The 23,851-nt window shown below is 45.2% G+C and overlaps 1 protein-coding gene across 4 annotated transcripts in view; it reads left to right on the top strand.

Moving 5' to 3' along the window:
* pitpnm3 (PITPNM family member 3) overlaps window positions 1-23,851 on the top strand; it is a 130,983-nt gene that overhangs the window by 82,632 nt on the left and 24,500 nt on the right. For all 4 annotated transcript variants that reach the window (XM_036961372.1, XM_036961373.1, XM_036961371.1 and 1 more), the window contains exons 9-12: window positions 1,141-1,298; window positions 4,797-4,967; window positions 17,116-17,310; window positions 19,488-19,636. In XM_036961372.1, coding sequence (XP_036817267.1) covers window positions 1,141-1,298; window positions 4,797-4,967; window positions 17,116-17,310; window positions 19,488-19,636 — 673 coding nt within the window. The remainder of the gene's footprint in view (window positions 1-1,140; window positions 1,299-4,796; window positions 4,968-17,115; window positions 17,311-19,487; window positions 19,637-23,851) is intronic.

Below are 23,851 nucleotides of genomic sequence, written 5' to 3' on the forward strand. Positions count from 1 at the left end.
TCTCCTTCCACTCCTCCCTCTGCACCTCCCTCTCTCCTTCCATCCCTCCCTCTGCACCTGCCTCTCTCCTTCCATCCCTGCCTCTGTACCTCCCTCTCTCCTTCCACCCCTCCCACTGCACCTCCCTCTCTCCTTCCACCCCTCTCTCTGCACCTGCCTCTCTCATTCCATCCCTCCCACTGCACCTCCCTCTCTCCTTCCAACCCTCCCTCTGCACCTCCCTCTCTCCTTCCACTCCTCCCTCTGCACCTCCCTCTATCCTTCCATCCCTGCCTCTGCACCTCCCTCTCTCCTTCCACTCCTCCCTCTGTACCTCCCTCTCTCCTTCCACCCCTCCCACTGCACCTCCCTCTCTCCTTCCACCCCTCTCTCTGCACCTGCCTCTCTCATTCCATCCCTCCCACTGCACCTCCCTCTCTCCTTCCAACCCTCCCTCTGCACCTCCCTCTCTCCTTCCACTCCTCCCTCTGCACCTCCCTCTCTCCTTCCATCCCTGCCTCTGCACCTCCCTCTCTCCTTCCACTCCTCCCTCTGCACCTCCCTCTCTCCTTCCATCCCTCCCTCTGCACCTGCCTCTCTCCTTCCATCCCTGCCTCTGTACCTCCCTCTCTCCTTCCACCCCTCCCACTGCACCTCCCTCTCTCCTTCCACCCCTCTCTCTGTACCTGCCTCTCTCCTTCCATCCCTGCCTCTGCACCTCCCTCTCTCCTTCCACCCCTCCCTCTGCACCTCCCTCTCTCCTTCCATCCCTCCCTCTGCACCTGCCTCTCTCCTTCCACTCCTCCCACTGCACCTCCCTCTCTCCTTCCAACCCTCCCTCTGCACCTCCCTCTCTCCTTCCACTCCTCCCTCTGCACCTCCCTCTCTCCTTCCACCCCTCTCTCTGTACCTGCCTCTCTCCTTCCATCCCTGCCTCTGCACCTCCCTCTCTCCTTCCACCCCTCCCTCTGCACCTCCCTCTCTCCTTCCATCCCTCCCTCTGCACCTGCCTCTCTCCTTCCACCCCTCCCTCTGCGACTCCCTCTCTCCTTCCACCCCTCCCTCTGCGACTCCCTCTCTCCTTCCACCCCTCCCTCTGCGACTCCCTCTCTCCTTCCACCCCTCCCTCTGCGACTCCCTCTCTCCTTCCTCTTCTCCCAGTCTGATGCAGGAGGGGGTGGACCTGCGCCCCGGCAGCAGCAGTAGTCTGATTTTGAACCCAGGGAGGTTTGACTTTGAGGTCTCTGAATGTTTCCTGCTGGGCTGTCCACTGGGTCTGGTGCTGGCCATGAGACGCACGGTACTGCCTGCTGTCCAGGGTAGGTGTTGTTGGAGAAACACACACACTTCTCACACGCCTCTGTGTCTAGGCAGTCCCTGATGCAACACCTTCCCCACAATGTTTAGCTACCTCACTGATGGACCAGATCGATCTTCATACTTATTTTGCTTGAAAACACCACTAGTTCATAATTCTACTACATACAGCAGATGCAGCTTTTTAGAGCCTTTCTAGACTACAAATATACTTATTATTTATTTATTTATTTAACCTTTATTTAACTAGGCAAGTCAGTTTAGAACAAATTCTTATTTACAATGACGGCCTGCCAAAAGGCAAAAGGCCTCCTGCGGGGACGGGGGCCTGGGATTATTTTTTTTAAATAAAATACAATATAAATATAGGACAAAACACACATCACAACAAGAGAGACAACACAACACTACATAAAGAGAGACCTAAGACAACAACATAGCAAGGCAGCAACACATGACAACACAGCATGGTAGCAACACAACATAACAACAACATGGTAGCAACACAACACAGTAGCAGCACAAAACATGGTACAAGCATTATTGGACAAAACACACATCACAACAAGAGAGACAACACAACACTACACAAAGAGAGACCTAAAGACAACAACATAGCAAGGCAGCAACACATGACAACACAGCATGGTAGCAACACAACATAACAACAACATGGTAGCAACACAACACAGTAGCAGCACAAAACATGGTACAAGCATTATTGGACAAAACACACATCACAACAAGAGAGACAACACAACACTACACAAAGAGAGACCTAAAGACAACAACATAGCAAGGCAGCAACACAACATGACAACAGCATGGTAGCAACACCACATGACAACAGCACGGTAGCAACACAACACAACATAAACAGAGACCTGAGACAACAGCATGGCAGCAACACCACATGACAACAGCATGGTAGCAACACCACATGACAACAGCATGGTAGCAACACAACACAACAGAGACCTGAGACAACAGCATGGCAGCAACACCACATGACAACAGCATGGTAGCAACACAACACAACATAAACAGAGACCTGAGACAACAGCATGGCAGCAACACCACATGACAACAGCATGGCAGCAACACCACATGACAACAGCATGGTAGCAACACCACATGACAACAGCATGGCAGCAACACCACATGACAACAGCATGGCAGCAACACCACATGACAACAGCATGGCAGCAACACCACATGACAACAGCATGGTAGCAACACCACATGACAACAGCATGGCAGCAACACCACATGACAACAGCATGGTAGCAACACAACACAACATAAACAGAGACCTGAGACAACAGCATGGCAGCAACACCACATGACAACAGCATGGTAGCAACACAACACAACATAAACAGAGACCTGAGACAACAGCATGGCAGCAACACCACATGACAACAGCATGGTAGCAACACCACATGACAACAGCATGGTAGCAACACAACACAACATAAACAGAGACCTGAGACAACAGCATGGCAGCAACACCACATGACAACAGCATGTTAGCAACACAACATGACAACAGCATGGCAGCAACACCACATGACAACAGCATGGTAGCAACACAACACAACATAAACAGAGACCTGAGACAACAGCATGGCAGCAACACCACATGACAACAGCATGGCAGCAACACCACATGACAACAGCATGGTAGCAACACAACACAACATAAACAGAGACCTGAGACAACAGCATGGCAGCAACACCACATGACAACAGCATGGTAGCAACACAACACAACATAAACAGAGACCTGAGACAACAGCATGGTAGCAACACAACACAACATAAACAGAGACCTGAGACAACAGCATGGCAGCAACACCACATGACAACAGCATGGCAGCAACACCACATGACAACAGCATGGTAGCAACACCACACAACATAAACAGAGACCTGAGACAACAGCATGGTAGCAACACAACACAACATAAACAGAGACCTGAGACAACAGCATGGCAGCAACACCACATGACAACAGCATGGTAGCAACACAACACAACATAAACAGAGACCTGAGACAACAGCATGGCAGCAACACCACATGACAACAGCATGGTAGCAACACAACACAACATAAACAGAGACCTGAGACAACAGCATGGCAGCAACACCACATGACAACAGCATGGTAGCAACACCACATGACAACAGCATGGTAGCAACACAACACAACATAAACAGAGACCTGAGACAACAGCATGGCAGCAACACCACATGACAACAGCATGGTAGCAACACAACACAACATAAACAGAGACCTGAGACAACAGCATGGCAGCAACACCACATGACAACAGCATGGTAGCAACACAACATGACAACAGCATGGTAGCAATACAACATGACAACAACATGGTAGCAACACAACATGGCAGCAGCACAACATGGTAGCAGCACAAAACATGGTACAAACATTATTGGGCACAGACAACAGCAGAAAGGGCAAGAAGGTAGAGACGACAATATATCACGCAAAGCAGCCACAAGTGTCCATGACTGAGTCTTTAAGTGAAGAGATTGAGATAAAACTGTCCAGTTTGAGTGTTTGTTGCAGCTCGTTCCAGTCGCTAGCTGCAGCGAACTGAAAAGACGAGCGACCCAGGGATGTGTGTGCTTTGGGTGCCTTTAACAAAATGTGACGGGCAGAACGGGTGTTGGAAGATGCGGGCTGCAGTAGGTATCTCAGATAGGGGGGAGTGAGGCCTTAGAGGGTTTTATAAATAATCATCAACCTGTGGGTCTTGCGACAGGTATACAGAGACGACCAGTTTACAGAGGAGTATAGAGTGCAGTGATGTGTCCTATAAGGAGCATTGGTGGCAAATCTGATAACCAAATGGTAAAGAACATCTAGCCGCTCGAGAGCACCCTTACCTACCGATCTAAAAATGATGTCTCCGTAATCTAGTAGGATGGTTGTCTGAATCAGGGTTAGTTTGGCAGCTGGGGTGAAAGAGGAGCGATTACGATAGAGGAAAACAAGTATAGATTTTACTTTAGCCTGCAGCTTTGATCTGTTCTGAGAGAAGGACAGTGTATTGTCTAGCTATACTCCCAAGTACTTGTATGAGGTGACAACCTCAAGCTCTAAATCCTCAGAGGTAGTAATCACACAGGTGGGGAGAGGGGTATTCTTCTTACCAAACCACATGACCTTTGTTTTGGAGGTGTTCAGAACAAGGTGAAGGCAGAGGAAGCTTGTTGGACACTAAGAAAGCTTTGTTGTAGAGCATTTAACACAAAATCCGGGGAGGGGCCAGCTGAGTATAAGACTGTATCGTCTGCATATAAATGGATGAGAGAGCTCCCTACTACCTGAGCTATGTTGTTGATGTAAATTGAGAAGAGTGTGGGGCTACCTTTCCCACACATCACATTTCGTACACACAAGCCTTATAATTTATTAGTTCACAGACTAAGCGCTCCCTAATCTCTGCTGTCTGCTGTCCTATGTCCCTCAGTGAGTCAACTCCGTCCTGCCTGCACCCAGATCTTCAACCTGTTCTACCCCTCAGACCCCTCTGCCTCCAGACTGGAGCCCCTGCTGGAGCCCCTCTTCCACAAGCTGCCCCCCTTCCCCATGCCGCGCTACCAGCGCTACCCCCTGGGAGACGGACGCTGCACACTTATAGGTGAGTCAAAGGGAAACTGTTAATAGAAAATCAATTAAACTAAGGAGGCAATACCGGCATATTCTCTGTTATAAATGTATCGCTCTACTGTATTAGTCATATTTTGGGTTTTGCATTTCAAAGTCAGTGTGAAACATTTTGAGAATTCTAAGTAGGTTGGTTTTATAGCTGCACCATTGAGAGCATCTTGACTGGCTGCATCACCACTTGGTATGACAACAGCTTGGCATCCAACTGCAAGGTGCTACAGAGGCTCGGGGGTGCAGTCCAGTACATCACTGGGGCCAAGCTCCCTGCCATCCAGGACCTCTATACCAGGCGGTGTCAGAGGAAGGCCCTAAACATTGTCAAAGTCATAGACCGTTCTTTCTGTTATCTGGGACCAAAAGGCTCCTGAACAGCTTCTACCCCCAAGCCATAAGAATTGGCAACCTGAACAAATGTTTTTCTTTTACATGTTTTATATTTATTTTGGGGAGTAAATCAGCTTTAATATTCCAGATAGACTGTAGCTTCCTTCCATGTAATTATCTGCATCATTTCCAATCCACCATATATATTTTTTTCAATATATGTATAAAATATATACAGTGGGGCAAAAAAGTATTTAGTCAGCCACCAATTGTGCAAGTTCTCCCACTTAAAAAGATGAGAGAGGCCTGTAATTTTCATCATAGGTACACTTCCACTATGACAGACGAAATGAGAAAAAAAATCCAGAAAATCACATTGTAGGATTTTTAATGAATTTATTTGCAAATGATGGTGTAAAATAAGGTTTAGCTCAACCTGCTAAACCTGTTCAACCTGCTAAACCTGTTCAACCTGCTAAACCTGTTCAACCTGCTAAACCTGTTCAACCTGCTAAACCTGTTCAACCTGCTAAACCTGTTCAACCTGCTAAACCTGTTCAACCTGCTAAACCTGTTCAACCTGCTAAACCTGTTCAACCTGCTAAACCTGTTCAACCTGCTAAACCTGTTCAACCTGCTCAACCTGTTCAACCTGCTAAACCTGTTCAACCTGCTAAACCTGTTCAACCTGCTAAACCTGTTCAACCTGCTCAACCTGCTAAACCTGTTCAACCTGCTAAACATGTTCAACCTGCTCAACCTGCTAAACATGTTCAACCTGCTAAACCTGTTCAACCTGCTCAACCTGTTCAACCTGCTCAACCTGCTAAACCTGTTCAACCTGCTAAACATGTTCAACCTGCTAAACCTGTTCAACCTGCTAAACCTGTTCAACCTGCTAAACATGTTCAACCTGCTAAACCTGTTCAACCTGTTCAACCTGTTCAACCTGCTAAACCTGTTCAACCTGCTCAACCTGTTCAACCTGCTAAACCTGCTAAACCTGTTCAACCTGTTCAACCTGCTAAACCTGCTAAACCTGTTCAACCTGCTAAACATGTTCAACCTGTTCAACCTGCTAAACCTGTTCAACCTGCTAAACATGTTCAACCTGTTCAACCTGTTCAACCTGTTCAACCTGCTAAACCTGTTCAACCTGTTCAACCTGTTAAACCTGTTCAACCTGTTCAACCTGCTAAACCTGTTCAACCTGTTCAACCTGTTCAACCTGCTAAACCTGTTCAACCTGCTAAACCTGTTCAACCTGTTCAACCTGTTCAACCTGCTAAACCTGTTCAACCTGCTCAACCTGTTCAACCTGCTAAACCTGTTCAACCTGCTAAACCTGTTCAACCTGTTCAACCTGCTAAACCTGTTCAACCTGCTAAACCTGTTCAACCTGCTCAACCTGTTCAACCTGCTAAACCTGTTCAACCTGCTAAACATGTTCAACCTGCTAAACCTGTTCAACCTGCTAAACCTGTTCAACCTGCTAAACCTGTTCAACCTGCTAAACCTGTTCAACCTGCTAAACCTGTTCAACCTGCTAAACCTGTTCAACCTGTTCAACCTGCTAAACCTGCTCAACCTGTTCAACCTGCTAAACCTGTTCAACCTGCTAAACCTGTTCAACCTGCTCAACCTGCTAAACCTGCTAAACCTGTTCAACCTGCTCAACCTGCTCAACCTGTTCAACCTGCTAAACATGTTCAACCTGCTAAACCTGCTCAACCTGTTCAACCTGCTAAACCTGTTCAACCTGCTAAACCTGTTCAACCTGCTAAACCTGTTCAACCTGCTAAACCTGTTCAACCTGCTAAACCTGCTCAACCTGTTCAACCTGCTAAACCTGTTCAACCTGCTAAACCTGTTCAACCTGCTAAACCTGTTCAACCTGCTAAACCTGCGACTATTTGCATTTTCGTTTTTTTTGTGCACTGACTATGCACTCTCACTGGACTCTACCCACACACTCACACATACTACACAGACACTCTAACACACACACACACACACACACACACACACACACACACCACACACACACACACACACACACACACACACACTCACACAGTCTATACCTGTTGTATTCGGCTCATGTGACAAATACATTTGATTTGGTGTGTAGTGAGAAGGTAATGCTAGGATTTATATATTCTGAAACACACACACAAATGCATGCACATCCACACTCTCACACACACACAGTGGTGGAACTGAGGCTCTCACTGTCTGTTAGCCTTACAGAAAAATAGGCGAGTCTGGACCTAAACCTGTTCAACCTGCTAAACCTGTTCAACCTGCTAAACCTGTTCAACCTGCTAAACCTGCGACTATTTGCATTTTCGTTTTTTTTGTGCACTGACTATGCACTCTCACTGGACTCTACCCACACACTCACACATACTACACAGACACTCTAACACACACACACACACACACACACACACACACACACACACACACACACACACACACACACACACACACACACACACACACACACCACACACACACACACACACACACACACACACACACACACACACACACACACACACACACACTCACACAATCTATACCTGTTGTATTCGGCTCATGTGACAAATACATTTGATTTGGTGTGTAGTGAGAAGGTAATGCTAGGATTTATATATTCTGAAACACACACACAAATGCATGCACATCCACACTCTCACACACACACAGTGGTGGAACTGAGGCTCTCACTGTCTGTTAGCCTTACAGAAAAATAGGCGAGTCTGGACCGAAGCCTTGCATTTCAAAGTCATTATAATTCATCCTCTTGGGTGTTACGTTAACCTGAGACCTCTCTGAGGATCAGACTCAGACACCTGTGTGTTTGTGCATCTGTGTGTGTGTGTGTGTGTGTGTGTGTGTGTGAGGTATTACTGGGCTAGATGTGTCAGGGTAGGTAGGTACTAGGTAGCACAATAATCCCAGCAGGGACAGGAGGGCTGGCTTTAACACTCTAATGAAGCACTGATTTTTTTACACAATGTTTTTAGCCTCCTTCTGGGACTTTGAGACTTAAACACCTTGCCTCTGTCCCTGCTTCTCTCAAGGTAAATCATAGGGAGATAGTAGTACAACGTCTGTACAGTACACGGCAACCTACAGCCGTTCTGGTCCTGTCTAGGGGGTGTACTTGTACATCAAGCTGCTTCACGCCACAGAAACAGGAGAAAGGCTCCTGCCCTATGGACCATTCTGGCTCTGACACTGCTTACTTATGGTTCATAAGGGAGTGCCACAGACCTAAAATGCTGAAAGAAACCAACTTATATGTAGTAACCGCAAATAATTACAATAATGTCACAACAACATCAACAACGGCAAATTAGCTGTTAGCAACTCCCCACATTAGCAAACTGCATCCTGACAATATGTGTCATCCTATTCAGAAGTCCCTGTCAGTTAGAAGACATAATGTTTAATTAGAGGGGAGGAATCTCATGGTGCATCAGTAGTTTGTGAGACTGGTGTTCAGCAAGGAGACACTTTCACACTCTCACAGTCCTCCTACTGGGAATAGGGTGTCATTTGGGACACATCCACAGTCTGTCACAGCATTGCTGATTTTTAATTACGCCACTAAATCCATTGATCAGGCTCAGAGGCTGTCAAAGTATGAGTTAAATTAAAACACACCCACGCAGCAGCACACACACACACACACACACACTGAAACACTAATTTCCTTTGGTGCTATAATGTGGGAATTATTTAAAGCGATGGTGACATGGAGAAGTGATCAAATCCTACTCCTATTGGTAAGGCTCTACCATCAGTACCCATCCACACTGTAGAGGCTTTATTGTGATGAAGGGCAGTTTTCTGTTGGTTGCTTTTCTATCGACTGAAATGCAACGGCAATAGACAAACAGCCAATGCTCTGCAACTGTCAACTCCTGAGTTTGTATGGTTATGTCTTTCATATCGCACAGGAAGAGTTTAGTCCTTGCATTGTACTGCAGCAATATTATACATACATACATACGCACACACACAAACACACATGCACACACCACACACACAGAGAGAGAACAGTATGCCTTTGAAGCCAGGCTGTAGTGAAGAGATGTTTCAAGGCCCCAGTATAATCATGAACATCTCCTCCTTCTGTCCGCTGTCCACCACAACATTGGTGCTTTCATTCTTCTTAACTCCCCTCCATTTCCATACTGATAGTGGTGTTGTGGTCCCTATCTATCTCCTGGTTCTCCTGGTGCCTCCTACCCCCTTGCCCTCTCCTACCCACCTGCCCTCTCCTCTCCCCCTCTCCTACCCACCTGCCCTCTCCTCTCACCCCTCTCCTACCCCCCTGCCCTCTCCTCTCACCCCTCTCGTACCTCCCTGTCCTCTCCTCTCACTTCTCTCCTACCTCCCTGTCATTACCTCTCCCCGCAGATACTGTCATCTCGCTCCCTATTTCTCTCTCTCACTTTCTCTATACCCCGCTCTCTCTCTGCATCTTGTCTCTCATTCCCACCCTTTCTCGTTCAACCGCAGATTCTGCCTTACTTTCTTTCTTTCAGTTTATTTTATATTTTGCATTAAATGACAGTCAACAACATTCAGAGGATTCTGTCTTTCTCTCATCTCAATTAAATTAAATTCAAGGGGCTTTATTGGCATGGGAAACATATGTTAACATTGCCAAAGCAAGTGAAGTAGATAATATACAAAAGCCAATGCAAAATATACAAAAAGCCAAGACAATGCAGGAGTGGCTTCGGGAACAGCCTCTGAATGTCCTTGAGTGGCACAGCCGGAGCCTGGACTTCAACCCGAACATCTCTGGAGAGACCTGACAATAGTTGTGCAGCATCGCTCCCCATCCAACCTAACACAGCTTGAGAGTCTGTTTGGTTCATCCTTGGGGGCAATTTCCAAACGCCTGAAGGTACCACGTTCATCTGTATAACCAATAATACGCAAGTATAAACACTATGGGACCACTCAGCCGTCATACCGCTCAGGAAGGAGACGCGTTCTGTCTCCTAGAGATGAACGTACTTTAGTGCGAAAAGTGCAAATCAACCCCAGAACAGGGGAGCATGGGGGTGGCAGCAGCATGTTGTGGGGGTGCTTTGCTGGAAGGGGGGCTGGTGCACTTCACAAAATAGATGTCATCATGAGAGAGGAAAATTATGTGGATATATTGAAGCAATATCTCAAGTCATCAGTCAGGAAGTTAAAGCTTGGTGGCAAATGAGTCTTCCAAATGGACAATGACCCCAAGCATACTTCCAAAGTTGTGGCAAAATGGCTTAAGGACAACAAAGTCAAGGTATTGGAGTGAACATCATAAAGTCCTGACCTCAAACCTATAGAAAATTGTGGGCAGAACTGAATAACTGAATAAGCAAATGAGCAAAGAGGCCTACAAACCTGACTCAGTTACACCAGCTCTGTCAGGAGGAAATTCACCTAACTTATTGTGGGAAGCTTGTGGAAGACTACCCGAAATGTTTGACCCAAGTTAAACAATTTAAAGGCAATGCTACCAAATATTAATTGACTGTATATAAACTTCTGACCCACTGGGAATGTGATGAAAGAAATAAAAGCTGATATAAATCATCCTCTCAACTATTATTCTGACATTTCACATTCTTAAAATAAAGTGGTGATCCTAACTGACCTAAGACAGGGCATTTTTACTAGGATTAAATGTCAGGAATTGTGAAAAACTGAGTTTAAATGTATTTGGCTAAGGTGTATGTACACTTCCGACTTCAACTGTAAATACGCATAAAAATGGGTTGTTTTTACAGTAGTGTTTGTTCTTCACTGGTTGACCTTTTCTTCTGGTAACAGGTCACACATCTTGCTGCTGTGATGCCACACTGTGGTATTTCACCCAGTAGATATGGGAGTTTATTAAAATTGGGTTTGTTTACGAATTATTTGTGGATCTGTGTAATCTGAGGGAAATATGTGTCTCTAATATGGTCATACATTGGGCAGGAGGTTAGGAAGTACAGCTCAGTTTCCAACTCATTTTGTGGGCAGTGTGCACATAGCCTGTCTTCTCTTCAGAGCCATGTCTGCCTACGGCTGCCTTTCTCAATAGCAAGGCTATGCTCACTGAGTCTGTACATAGTCATAGTTTTCCTTAAGTTTGGTAAGTCACAGTGGTCAGGTATTCTGCCACTGTGTACTCTCTGTTTAGGGCCAAATAGCATTCTAGTTTGCTCTGTTTTTTTGTTAATTCTTTCCAATGTGTCAAGTAATTACCTTTTTGTTTTCTCATGATTTGGTTGTCTAATTATGTTGCTGTCCTAGAGCTCTGTGGGGTGTGTTTGTGTTTGTGAACAGAGCCCCAGCACCAGCATGCTTAGGGGACTCTTCTCCAGGTTCATCTCTCTGTAGGTGATGGCTTTGTTATGGAAGGTTTGGGAATCGCTTCCTTTTAGGTGGTTGTAGAATTTAACGTCTCTTTTCTGGATTTTGATAAGTAGCAGGTATCGGCCTAATTCTACTCTGCATGCATTATTTGGTGTTTTACGTTGTACACAGAGGATATTTTTGCAGAATTCTGCATGCAGTCTCAATCATCTCTCTCTCTCGCTTTCTCTCTCATCTATCTTTTTCTCGCTCTCATTCACTCTCTCAACCTCTGTTTCTCCTCCAGCAAACATTGTTAAAATCCTGGTGTTGTTTCTTTCTCTCGACAGAGAGTGCGTGACAGTCAGCGTCCCCTGTCTGTGTGCAGTGTGCTGTGAAAATCCCCACTAACACTAAAGTGACAGAGGATGAGGGCTCCAGAGAGAGTAGAAGGAATGGGGCTCATTAAAAATAGAGGATGTGGAGCCTCCCGGGTGGCACAGTGGTTAAGGGCGCTGTACTGCCAACAGAGACTCTGTGCCAACAGAGACTCTGGGTTCGTGCCCAGGCTCTGTCGTAACCGCCCGTGACCGGGTTAGGGAGGGCTTGGCCGGTAGGGATATCCTTGTCTCATCGCGCACCAGCGACTCCTGTGGCGGGCCGGGCGTAGTACGCACTAACCAAAGTTGCCAGGTGCACAGTGTTTCCTCCGACACATTGATGCGGCTGGCTTACGGGTTGGACTCGCGCTGTGTTAAGAAGCAGTGCGGCTGGTTGGGTTGTGTATCAGAGGACGCATGACTTTCAACCTTCGTCTCTCCTGAGCCCTTACGGGAGTTGTAGCGTTGAGACAAGATAGTAGCTACTAAAACAATTGGATACCACGAAATTGGGGAGAAAAAGGGGTAAAATAAAAAAATCTAAATACGCACACGCATGTGTTGTGTCAGGGTTAGTAGAATGTGGTGTCGGACATTTGGCCTGCAGCATTTTCATTTAAAGGACATGCACACGCATGTGTTGTGTCAGGGTTAGTAGAATGTGGTGTCGGACATTTGGCCTGCAGCATTTTCATTTAAAGGACATGCACACGCATGTGTTGTGTCAGGGTTAGTAGAATGTGGTGTCGGACATTTGGCCTGCAGCATTTTCATTTAAAGGACATGCATTGGGTGCGTAATGGTGTTCAGAATGACAAAAATAAAATGTAGATTATGGTTATTCATTAAGTTCCATACATGCAACTCAACGATGCAAGGACATTTAGAAAAGGGGAGATCTAAAGATGCATGGATTGCTAATATGACTAGGATTGTGCCATTGGCCACTGGAGAAAGAAGCCTCGTTTTGTATATGCACTTGAATGGCGAATAGTAAGGGCACTTCAATTGACAGATAAAGCTTTTTTTAGTAGCTCTTTTTAATTGTGGTCATCAAAACTGTTTTTAACATGCGATTGCATTTAGAATGGTTACGCAATCATTGGGCTTATAAAAGCCCATTTCACTCCAGCAGCAACATGAGCTGTTTGAGAAGCTGTAGCAGCTCATAGGCTCTGTATCTGTACACTGTGCTTGCGTGATAAACATAACGACTAACGAAAATACACACGCGGCAATTCAATTCCACTAAATGATGCAAATGAACCTATAGACTGATAAGGATGACCGGTCAAATATATTTCCATTGACAGGTTTTTCCAACAATGAATAGGATAAAAAGCATTATGTTGCAATGGGATTTTTATTATTCTCCCTGACAGTTGGATGGCACCAATTTTATTTATCAGCTTCTAATTGTTTTGATAGGCTAATGGAAACCCTAGTTTGTGTGTGTGTTTGTGTGTAGGTGTGTGCACGTGGGTCCATGCATGTGCTTGCGTACATGCATTCGTAAAAGGATACAACAGATTAAGGAAAATATCTGTCACACCCAGTCACATCTTCTACAATAATTGCCATACAACAGAACCTTAATTTCACTCTCTCATAGGCACACGCTATAGTATGCTGCTTGTTTACATTTACCAACATTTATTTAGCCCTGTGTGACACTGAATATGTATGTGACCATCCTTGCCACCTTTCCCCATGCCTATAAAAAGACCAGTCTCAACTGTTGGTTTTTCTTGGCCACCATAACCGCAGGCCTGTATTAGCTCCACCTGATTCCCCCACACGCCTGCCTGGGAAAGCAGCCTGGAGTTTGTATTCTGCTGTGGTTGCCAGTCCCTTACAGACAGGGGAAATTAGACTGACAGCCGAGTAGTGTGAAGGAGCATCCGATGCTTTGTTTAAACGCTCCACTAAAGGTCACAGCGGCAGCAACACACAGAGTTAACCTCACTGGAATGGATTGCATAATGACAGTAGACATCCTTTAAGGACCGAGCTGATAGACGATGGCTCACAATAACATATTTTGATATGCAGACATGCAAACACACAGGAATATAGTCACATAAACACACACACACACACACACACTTAAGCATCATGAAAACAAACATCCAGTACACACATTGCTTCTCCATGGATTGCTGGTTAAATAGAGGAATACAAATTGGAGTCCTCAGATGATCAGTCGAGGTGGAGATGCACTGCTTCCTGTTTAGCATTCTGATACAGGAAAATGTTCTCATTGAATACTGTATCTCCATATCCTGGCATCCATGCTGCTGGCATCCATGCCCCCTGCTGCCCATAATAAAAATAATCCAGCCTTTCTGTGTTCTACTGGCCCTGTCATAATGTAAAAACAAAATACCTGCTGAGAACATCAAACAGGGTCTGGTCCCTACATCTGTGGCGTCCAGTGATTCACCGCATCGGTAACCAGTAATCACCCACACATACACATACATGCATGAGAACATGCACGAACGCACCCACAGACACACACACATACACACACACACACACACACACACACACACACACACACACACACACACACACACACACACACACACACACACACAGCACATCACCGGGGCCTCTATACCAGGCGGTGTCAGAGGAAGGCCCTAATAGACTTCAGCCAGAGTGAGAGTGTTCCCTCTGCCACCGCACGGCAAGCGGTACCGGAGCGCCAAGTTTAGGTCCAAGAGACTTCTAAACAGCTTCTACCCCCAAGCCATAAGACTCCTGAACAGCTAATCAAATGGCTACCCAGACTATTTGCCCCCCCCCCCCCCCGCGCGCTGCGAATGCTCTGTTATTATCTATGCATAGCCACTTTAGCAACCCTACCTGCATGTACATAATTATCTCAATTACCTCGACACCGGTGCCCCCGCACATTGGCACATTGGCACATTGACTCTGTACCAGTACTCCCTGTATATAGCCCCACTATTGTTATTTACTGCTGCTCTTTAATTATTTGTTTTTCTTACCTCTTACTTTTTATTTTTTTTAGGTATTTTCTTAAAACTGCATCTTTGTTTAAGGACTTGTAAGTAAGCATTTCACTGTAAGGTCTAAAGGTCTACACCTGTTGTATTCGGCACATGTGACAAATAAAATGTGATTTGATTTGATCGTACACACACAGACCTGCCCTTAAATATGCCTGTGCTTAATGGAACGTTCTCCAGGCAGACACTCAGACTGTCTGTTCCTTTCAGAGTCAATGTTAAATGTAATGAGATAGATTACCATGTTATACTGCAAGAGCCTTACATGTAACTGAGACAGAGGACAGACCGACAACAGTCTCCATCACAAATGGGACCCTATTCCCTACAGTGCACTTCTTTTGAAAAGGCCCGTGGTCAAAAGTAGTACACTATATAGAGAATAGGGTGCCATTTGGGACTCACCCCGAAGGATATTGGATATTGTTATTGGGTTGCTTTTATGGATATCGATATGTCAAGGCTTTTCTTTTCTTTTTTTTTTACACTTAATTCACTCGCTCTGTCCTTCCCCTCCCTCTTTCCCTCTACAGTACAGTACACCATAGCATAGTTGTAACAGAAGGCTGATGATAATGTTTCCAGAGCTGGAGAATTGATTGGAACAATGTGGATGCACTCATATAACCTATACTACAGATAGCCTTTACTACAGCCTTTCATTACAATAAACAACAACGCAGTACTGTAACCATGCCAACCATACCTGAGCCCTAGTTATGCTGCTGCCAGAGACAGAGAGTATATTGTCAAGCTATTACAGACATATAAAATGGAGAGGAAGTAGAAGAAAATGCTAAAATAAGGGGAAAGGAACGAATACAAGTAGAATGAACAGCTGAATTGAATTGGATGAAGAGAAAATACATTGGCCTCAACATGTCTAGGAAATGATGACACATTTCCCTTGTAGTCTATCTGTCTCTCTCTTTTCTCTTCATTGCTCTCTCTTATACTATCTCTCTCTCTCCCTCCCTCTCTCCTTCTTTATTCCAGAGAGGATCCTGTGAAGTTCAACATAAATGTATCATTGAACAGAGGGAGCAGTCACTTGTCTCTAAGAATGATATTATTGATGTGATCTGCTATGAGTATGTCATGTCTTGTAAAGACTATCCTACAGGTCCATGTTCTCTGATACAACCATATATATCACGGGGGAAATCCACGTTTCCTCCTTCAGTCTACGGGACAAAACATACACATCCGTCCAAAAATAAAGGTGAGGAGTAACTAGGGCCATCTGGGCTGTAGTGTAGTTGTTTACAGTTTCCCTCACTGACCTCTCTCTCTCAGCTCCTGGGGTTGGGTGTGTTGATTGGTCATCACCATCGGTCACAATCCCTGGATCATTACAAGCCCAACCTAATTACCTGACACTGTGTGTGTTTCCAAGGCTTTCCTCTAGCACGCACATAACAAGCTAATACCACATACTAGCCAATTAGACCATATAACAGTATTGATTTATTATTTAAAACTTGACCCCTTTTCTCTCCCAATTTTGTGATATCCAATTGGTAATTACATTCTTGTCCCATCGCTGCAACTCCCATAAGGACTCAGGAGAGGCGAAGATCGAGAGCAATGCGTCCACCGAAAAATAACCCATCCAAGCCACACTGCTTCTTGGCACACTGCACGCTTAACCCAGAAGCCTGCTGCACCAATGTGTCGGAGGAAACACCGTACAAATAACCACCGAAGTCTGCGTGCATGTGCCTGACCGCCACAAGGAGTCACTAGAGCGCGATGGGACAAGGACATCACAGCCGGCCAAACCCTCCCCTAACTCGGACGATGCTGGGCCAATTGTGCGGCCTCCTCATGGGCTTCCGGTCGCGGCCGTGACGCCTCCAGCACTGAGATGCAGTGCATTAGACTGCTGTGCCACTCGGGACGCCCATAACAGTACTGATTCACAGAAAATGTTACTAGTTAATTGTTATATAATTAAACTCTCCCTCCCTTTCACTCTTTCTACCACTCTCTCCCTCTGCCTGTCTCTCTCTCATTTTAGCTGACAGTATCCAAAGTCACCCAGAGGTGTTCCTGGAGGCAGAGCCCAGTCCTGGTGCCCCGACCGTGCCCCCTTCCCCTGAGACAGACAGCAGTGGAAGGGGAGGAGGAGGAGGGCGCAGAGCCAGTGTGACCAGCGTGGACAGTGAGACGTCCTTCTGCTCTGTGGGCCGGATGAGTAGCACCATCACCAACAGTGAGTGTGAGAGAGAATGAAAGAGAGACAGGAGAGAGGGAGAGAGAGAAGCAGAGAGAAGGGGCAAAAGAGAGAGAGAGGACAAGATAGAGAAAGAAAGAAAGACAGTGATATGAAAAGAGAGAGAGAGAAAGAAGCACAGAGAGAGAGAAATAAGCACACAGAGAGAGAAATAAGCACAGAGAGAGAGAGAAAGAAGCACAGAAAGAAGCACAGAGAGAGAGAAAGAAGCACAGAGAGAAAGAAAAAGAAGCAGAGAGAGAGAGAAAGAAGCATAGAGAGAAAGAAGCAGAGAGAAAGAAAGAAGCAGAGAGAGAAAGAAGCACAGAGAGAGAGGAAGAAGCACAGATAGGGAGAGAAAGAAGCAGAGAGAGAGAGAAATAAGCAGAGAGAGAGAGAAAGAAGCATAGAGAGAAAGAAGCACAGAGAGAGAGAAAGAAGCAGAGAGAGAAAGAAGCACAGAGAGAGAGGAAGAAGCACAGATAGGGAGAGAAAGAAGCAGAGAGAGAGAAAGAAGCAGAGAGAGAGAGAAAGAAGCATAGAGAGAAAGAAGCACAGAGAGAGAAAGAAAGAAGCAGAGAGGGTAAGAAGCAGAGAGAGAAAGAAAGAATCAGAGAGAGAGAAAGAAACATAGAGCGAGAGAGAAATAAGCATAGAGAGAGAGAAAGAAGCACAGAGAGAAAGAAGCACAGAGAGAGAGAAAGAAGCACAGAGAGGGAGAAAGAAAGAAGCAGAGAGAGAAAGAAGCACACACAGAGAGAAAGAAAGAAGAAGAGAGAGAGAAAGAAGCAGAGAGAGAGAGAAAGAAGCAGAGAGAGTGAAAGAAGCACAGAGAGAGAGAAAGAAAGAAGCAGAGAGAGAGAAAGAAGCAGAGAGAGAGAGAAAGAAGCAGAGAGAGAGAGAAAGAAGCATAGAGGGAGAAAGAAGCATAGAGAGAGAGAAAGAAGCATAGAGAGAGAAAGAAGCATAGAGAAAGAAGCATAGAGAGAAAGAAGCATAGAGAGAGAGAGAGAAAGAAGCATAGAGAGAGAAAGAACCAGAGAGAGAGAGAGAAAGAAGCATAGAGAGAGAAAGAAGCAGAGAGAGAGAGAGAGAAATAAGCATAGAGAGAAAGAAGCAGAGAGAGAGAAAGAAGCATATAGAGAGAGAGAAAGAAGCACAGAGAAAGAGAAAGAAGCATAGAGAGAGAGAGAAAGAAGCATAGAGAGAGAGAGAGAGAGAAAGAAGCATAGAGAGAGAAAGAAGCATAGAGAGAGAGAGAGAAGCATAGAGAGAGAAAGAGAAAGAAGCAGAGAGAGAGAGAAAGAAGCAGAGAGAGAGAAAGAAGCATAGAGAGAGAGAGAGAAAGAAGCATAGAGAGAGAAAGAAGCACAGAGAAAGAGAAAGAAGCATAGAGAGAGAGCGAGAGAGAGAAGCATAGAGAGAGAAAGAGAAAGAAGCACAGCGAGAGAGAAAGAAGCAGAGAGAGAGAAAGAAGCATAGAGAGAGAAAGAAGAATAGAGAGAGAAAGAAGAATAGAGAGAGAGAGAGAGAGAAAGACACATAGAGAGAGAGATAAAGAAGCATAGAGAGAGAAAGAAGCACAGCGAAAGAGAAAGAAGCATAGAGAGAAAGAAGCATAGAGAGAAAGACGCATAGAGAGAGAGAAAGAAGCATAGAGAGAGGAAGAAGCATAGAGAGAGAGAAAGAAGCATAGAGAGAGAGAAAGAAGCATAGAGAGAGAGAGAAAGAAGCATAGAGAGAGAAAGAAGCATAGAGAGAGAGAGAGAGAAAGAAGCATAGAGAGAGAAAGAAGCACAGAGAGAGAAAGAGAAAGAAGCATAGAGAGAAAGAGAGACAGGTGGAGACTGCTCATTAGCGATCAGAGGTAAAGGGCACATTGGGGCTACGCTCTATACATTATTTAATCAGTTATCTATGGTGGGCACATATAGCCAGACTCAGGAGATCCAACTGCGTCTCTCCAGATTAACCTACTTCTATTGCTAATACTGTTGTGCCTAAAATACCAGATGAATAATACCATTAGTATCCACAAATCACTTCAAATAACTCCAAGAAATCCTTATTATCTTGATATTCCTATGTTCATTCTCTCCCTTCTGTGTGTTTCTCTCTCTCTCTCTGTGTGTGTGTGCGTTCGTGTGTGTGTTTGTGCGCATGCGTATGTGCCTCAGTTTCCAGTAGCTGGTGGGGCTCTAAGAGGTTGGACTATGCTCTGTACTGTCCAGACGTGTTGACCTCCTTCCCCACAGTGGCACTGCCTCATCTCTTCCATGCCTCCTACTGGGAGTCCACTGATGTTGCTGCGTTTCTGCTCCGACAGGTAACACCCACCCCTCCATATGTATATGTGTGTGTTTGTGGTTCTTGTGACTATTGAGCCTAGAATTCAGATACTGTATACCAACAGTCATTATTTGTGCTGTGGATTGTGGCTGTGCGTGCCTGCATGCATACGTGTGTGTGAGGGTGTGTGTGTGTATTATGTGTATGTCGGAGGTGTGTGTGGATCTACTCGTGATATCTTCAGACACCGGCAGAGTGAATAAAACCAGCCGGCGTGTCGTGTCCAGTTGAAACCCATTCTGACCAGTGACAGCCTTTTACCATTGTCATTCGAGAGCAATGAGATACACTACATGACTAAAAGTATGTGGACACCTGCTCGTCGAGAATCTCACTCCAAAATCATGGGCATTAATATGGAGTTGGTCCTCTGTTTGCTAATATATCAGCCACTCTTCTGGGAAGGCTTTCCACTAGATGTTGGAACATTGCTGCAGAGACTTGCTTCCCATTCAGCCACAAGAGCATTAGTGAGGTCGTCCATTCGCCCAATAATGTTGGGCGATTAGGCCTGACTCGTAGTTGCCGTTCCAATTCATCCCAAAGGCTTTGGATGGGGTTGAGGTCAGAGCTCTGTGCAAGCCAGCCAAGTTCTTCCACACCGATCTCGACAAACCATTTCTGTATGGACCTCGCTTTGTGCACGGGCCGACATCATAATGAAACAGGAAAGGGCCTTCCCCAAACTGTTGCCACAAATTTGGAAGCACAGAATCATATAAAATGTAATTGTATGCTATAGCATTAACATTTCCCTTCACTGGAACTAAGGGGTTTGAAAAACAGCCCCAGGCCATTATTCATCCACCAAACTTTACAGTTGGCACTATGCATTGGGGCTGGTAGCGTTCTCCTGGCATCTGCTAAACCCAGATTCGTCTGTCAGACTGCCACTCCAGAGAACACATTTCCACTGCTCCAGAGACAATGGCGGCGACCATTAAACCACTCCAGCCAATGCTTGTCATGGAAATCCATTTCATGAAGCTCCTGATCGAACAGTTCTTGTGCTGACGTTGCTTCCAGAGGTAGTTTGGAACTCGGTAGTGAGTGTTGCGAACAAGGACAGACAATTTAACGTGCTACGAGCTTCAGCAATTGGCGGTCCCATTCTGTGAGCTTGTGTGGCCTACCAATTCACAGCTGAGCCGTACTTACAATTGACCGGAGCAGCTCTAGCAGGGCAGAAAATTGATGAACTGACTTGTTGGAAAAGTGGCATCCTATGATGGTGCCACTTTGAAAGCCACTGAGCTCTTCAGGAAGGCCGTTCTACTATCAAATCAAATCAAATGTTATTTGCAACATGCTTACTTACTTACGCACTTAACCAACAATGCAGTTCAAGAAATAGAGTTAAACTTAAGTAAAACATTTAATAAAAAGAAACATTGATACCAAGTCAATGTGCAGGGGTACAGGTTAGCTGAGGTAATTTGTGCATGTAGGTAGGGGTAAAATTACTAGGCCTAAACAGTGACATGTAGGTAGGGGTAAAGTGACTATGCATAAACAGTGAGTAACAGCAGTGTAAAAACATGGGGGGGGGGGGGGGGGCATTTGATTAATTGTTCAGTCTTATGGCTTGGGGGTAGAAGCTGTTAAGGAGCCTTTTGGACCTAGACTTGGCGCTCTGGTACTGCTTGCCGTGCGGTAGCAGAGAGAACAGTCTATGACTTGGGTGACTGGAGTCTTTGATGATTTTTTGGGCCTTCCTCTGACACCTCCTAGTATATAGGTCCTGGATGGCAGGAAGCTTGGCCCCAGTGACGTACTGGGCCGTACGCACTATCCTCTGTAGCGCTTACGGTCGGATGCCGAGCAGTTGCCATACCTGGTGGTGATGCATCCGGTCAGGATGCTCTCAATGGTGCAGCTGTAGAACATTTTGAGGATCTTGGGACCCATGTCAAATCTTTTCAGTCTCCTGAGGGGGAATTGTGGGCACTATGGTGTTGAACGCTGAGTTGTAGTCAATGAACAGCATTCTCACATAGGTGTTCCTTTTGTCCAGGTGGGAAAGGTCAGATATTCTTTTATGGTGATTGCATGGTTGTGTGCTCGATTTTTTACACCTGTCAGCAACCGGTGTGGCTGAAATAGCTGACTCCACTAATTTGAAGGGGTGTCCACCTACTTTAAGGAGAAGAGACCAGAGCAGCATCCAATACAGTAAGGGGTTGTTTCTCAAATTGCACACTATTCCCTATATAGTGCACTACCTTTGACCAGGATCCATAGGGCTCTGGCTAAAAGTTGTGCTCGATATAGGGAATAAGGTGCTATTTGGAAAGTGCACCATGGTGTTGGCTGCTGCTGCAGTACCTCAATATTTTGTGTGGGAGAGTGACGTGAGGGAAATCAGAGAGTACACAGGAAATGAGAAGTATTATGTATCTCTGCCGTTTCAGCTCTAATCGATATCCTATCATGGAAATGGATACGGACCTTATGATTCGCTCAAGCTTACTGCCCTTTTCATTTATTTACTGTACTTAACTGCTGGTTTAGTGAAATCAATGACCTATTCTTACATAATTGCTGTGTAATAAGAGTTTGAATCTTAAACTGGGATCTCGTTAATACAGTCATGGAGTAGAGCTCCTTCTCTCACTGTGACCTGTCCTTTCCTCTACTCTCCTCTTTGGAAACACATCATTAGCCCTGCTGTTTCATTAGCCTGGCTACACGTTGATTAGGCTAAAGATAGACAGGTTTTTCTTCTCAACTTCTGAGATGAAATGTACAGTACCTTGCGAAAGTATTCGGCCCCCTTGAACTTTGCGACCTTTTGCCACATTTCAGGCTTCAAACATAAAGATATAAAACTGTATTTTTTTGTGAAGAATCAACAACAAGTGGGACACAATCATGAAGTGGAACGACATTTATTGGATATTTCAAACTTTTTTAACAAATCAAAAACTGAAAAATTGGTAGTGCAAAATTATTCAGCCCCCTTAAGTTAATACTTTGTAGCGCCACCTTTTGCTGCGATTACAGCTGTAAGTCGCTTGGGGTATGTCTCTATCAGTTTTGCACATCGAGAGACTGACATTTTTTCCCATTCCTCCTTGCAAAACAGCTCGAGCTCAGTGAGGTTGGATGGAGAGCATTTGTGAACAACAGTTTTCCATTCTTTCCACAGATTCTCGATTGGATTCAGGTCTGGACTTTGACTTGGCCATTCTAACACCTGGATATGTTTATTTTTGAACCATTCCATTGTAGATTTTGCTTTATGTTTTGGATCATTGTCTTGTTGGAAGACAAATCTCCGTCCCAGTCTCAGGTCTTTTGCAGACTCCATCAGGTTTTCTTCCAGAATGGTCCTGTATTTGGCTCCATCCATCTTCCCATCAATTTTAACCATCTTCCCTGTCCCTGCTGAAGAAAAGCAGGCCCAAACCATGATGCTGCCACCACCATGTTTGACAGTGGGGATGGTGTGTTCAGCTGTGTTGCTTTTACGCCAAACATAACGTTTTGCATTGTTGCCAAAAAGTTCAATTTTGGTTTCATCTGACCAGAGCACCTTCTTCCACATGTTTGGTGTGTCTCCCAGGTGGCTTGTGGCAAACTTTAAACGACACTTTTTATGGATAAGAAATTACTTTCTTCTTGCCACTCTTCCATAAAGGCCAGATTTGTGCAATATACAACTGATTGTTGTCCTATGGACAGAGTCTCCCACCTCAGCTGTAGATCTCTGCAGTTCATCCAGAGTGATCATGGGCCTCTTGGCTGCATCTCTGATCAGTCTTCTCCTTGTATGAGCTGAAAGTTTAGAGGGACGGCCAGGTCTTGGTAGATTTGCAGTGGTCTGATACTCCTTCCATTTCAATATTATCGCTTGCACAGTGCTCCTTGGGATGTTTAAAGCTTGGGAAATCTTTTTGTATCCAAATCCGGCTTTAAACTTCTTCACAACAGTATCTCGGACCTGCCTGGTGTGTTCCTTGTTCATCATGATGCTCTCTGCGCTTTTAACGGACCTCTGAGACTATCACAGTGCAGGTGCATTTATACGAAGACTTGATTACACACAGGTGGATTGTATTTATCATCATTAGTCATTTAGGTCAACATTGGATCATTCAGAGATCATCACTGAACTTCTGGAGAGAGTTTGCTGCACTGAAAGTAAAGGGGCTGAATAATTTTGCACGCCCAATTTTTCAGTTTTTGATTT

The sequence above is a fragment of the Oncorhynchus mykiss genome, chromosome 24 (assembly GCF_013265735.2).
Source record: "Oncorhynchus mykiss isolate Arlee chromosome 24, USDA_OmykA_1.1, whole genome shotgun sequence".
NCBI classification, from domain to species: Eukaryota; Metazoa; Chordata; class Actinopteri; order Salmoniformes; family Salmonidae; genus Oncorhynchus; species Oncorhynchus mykiss.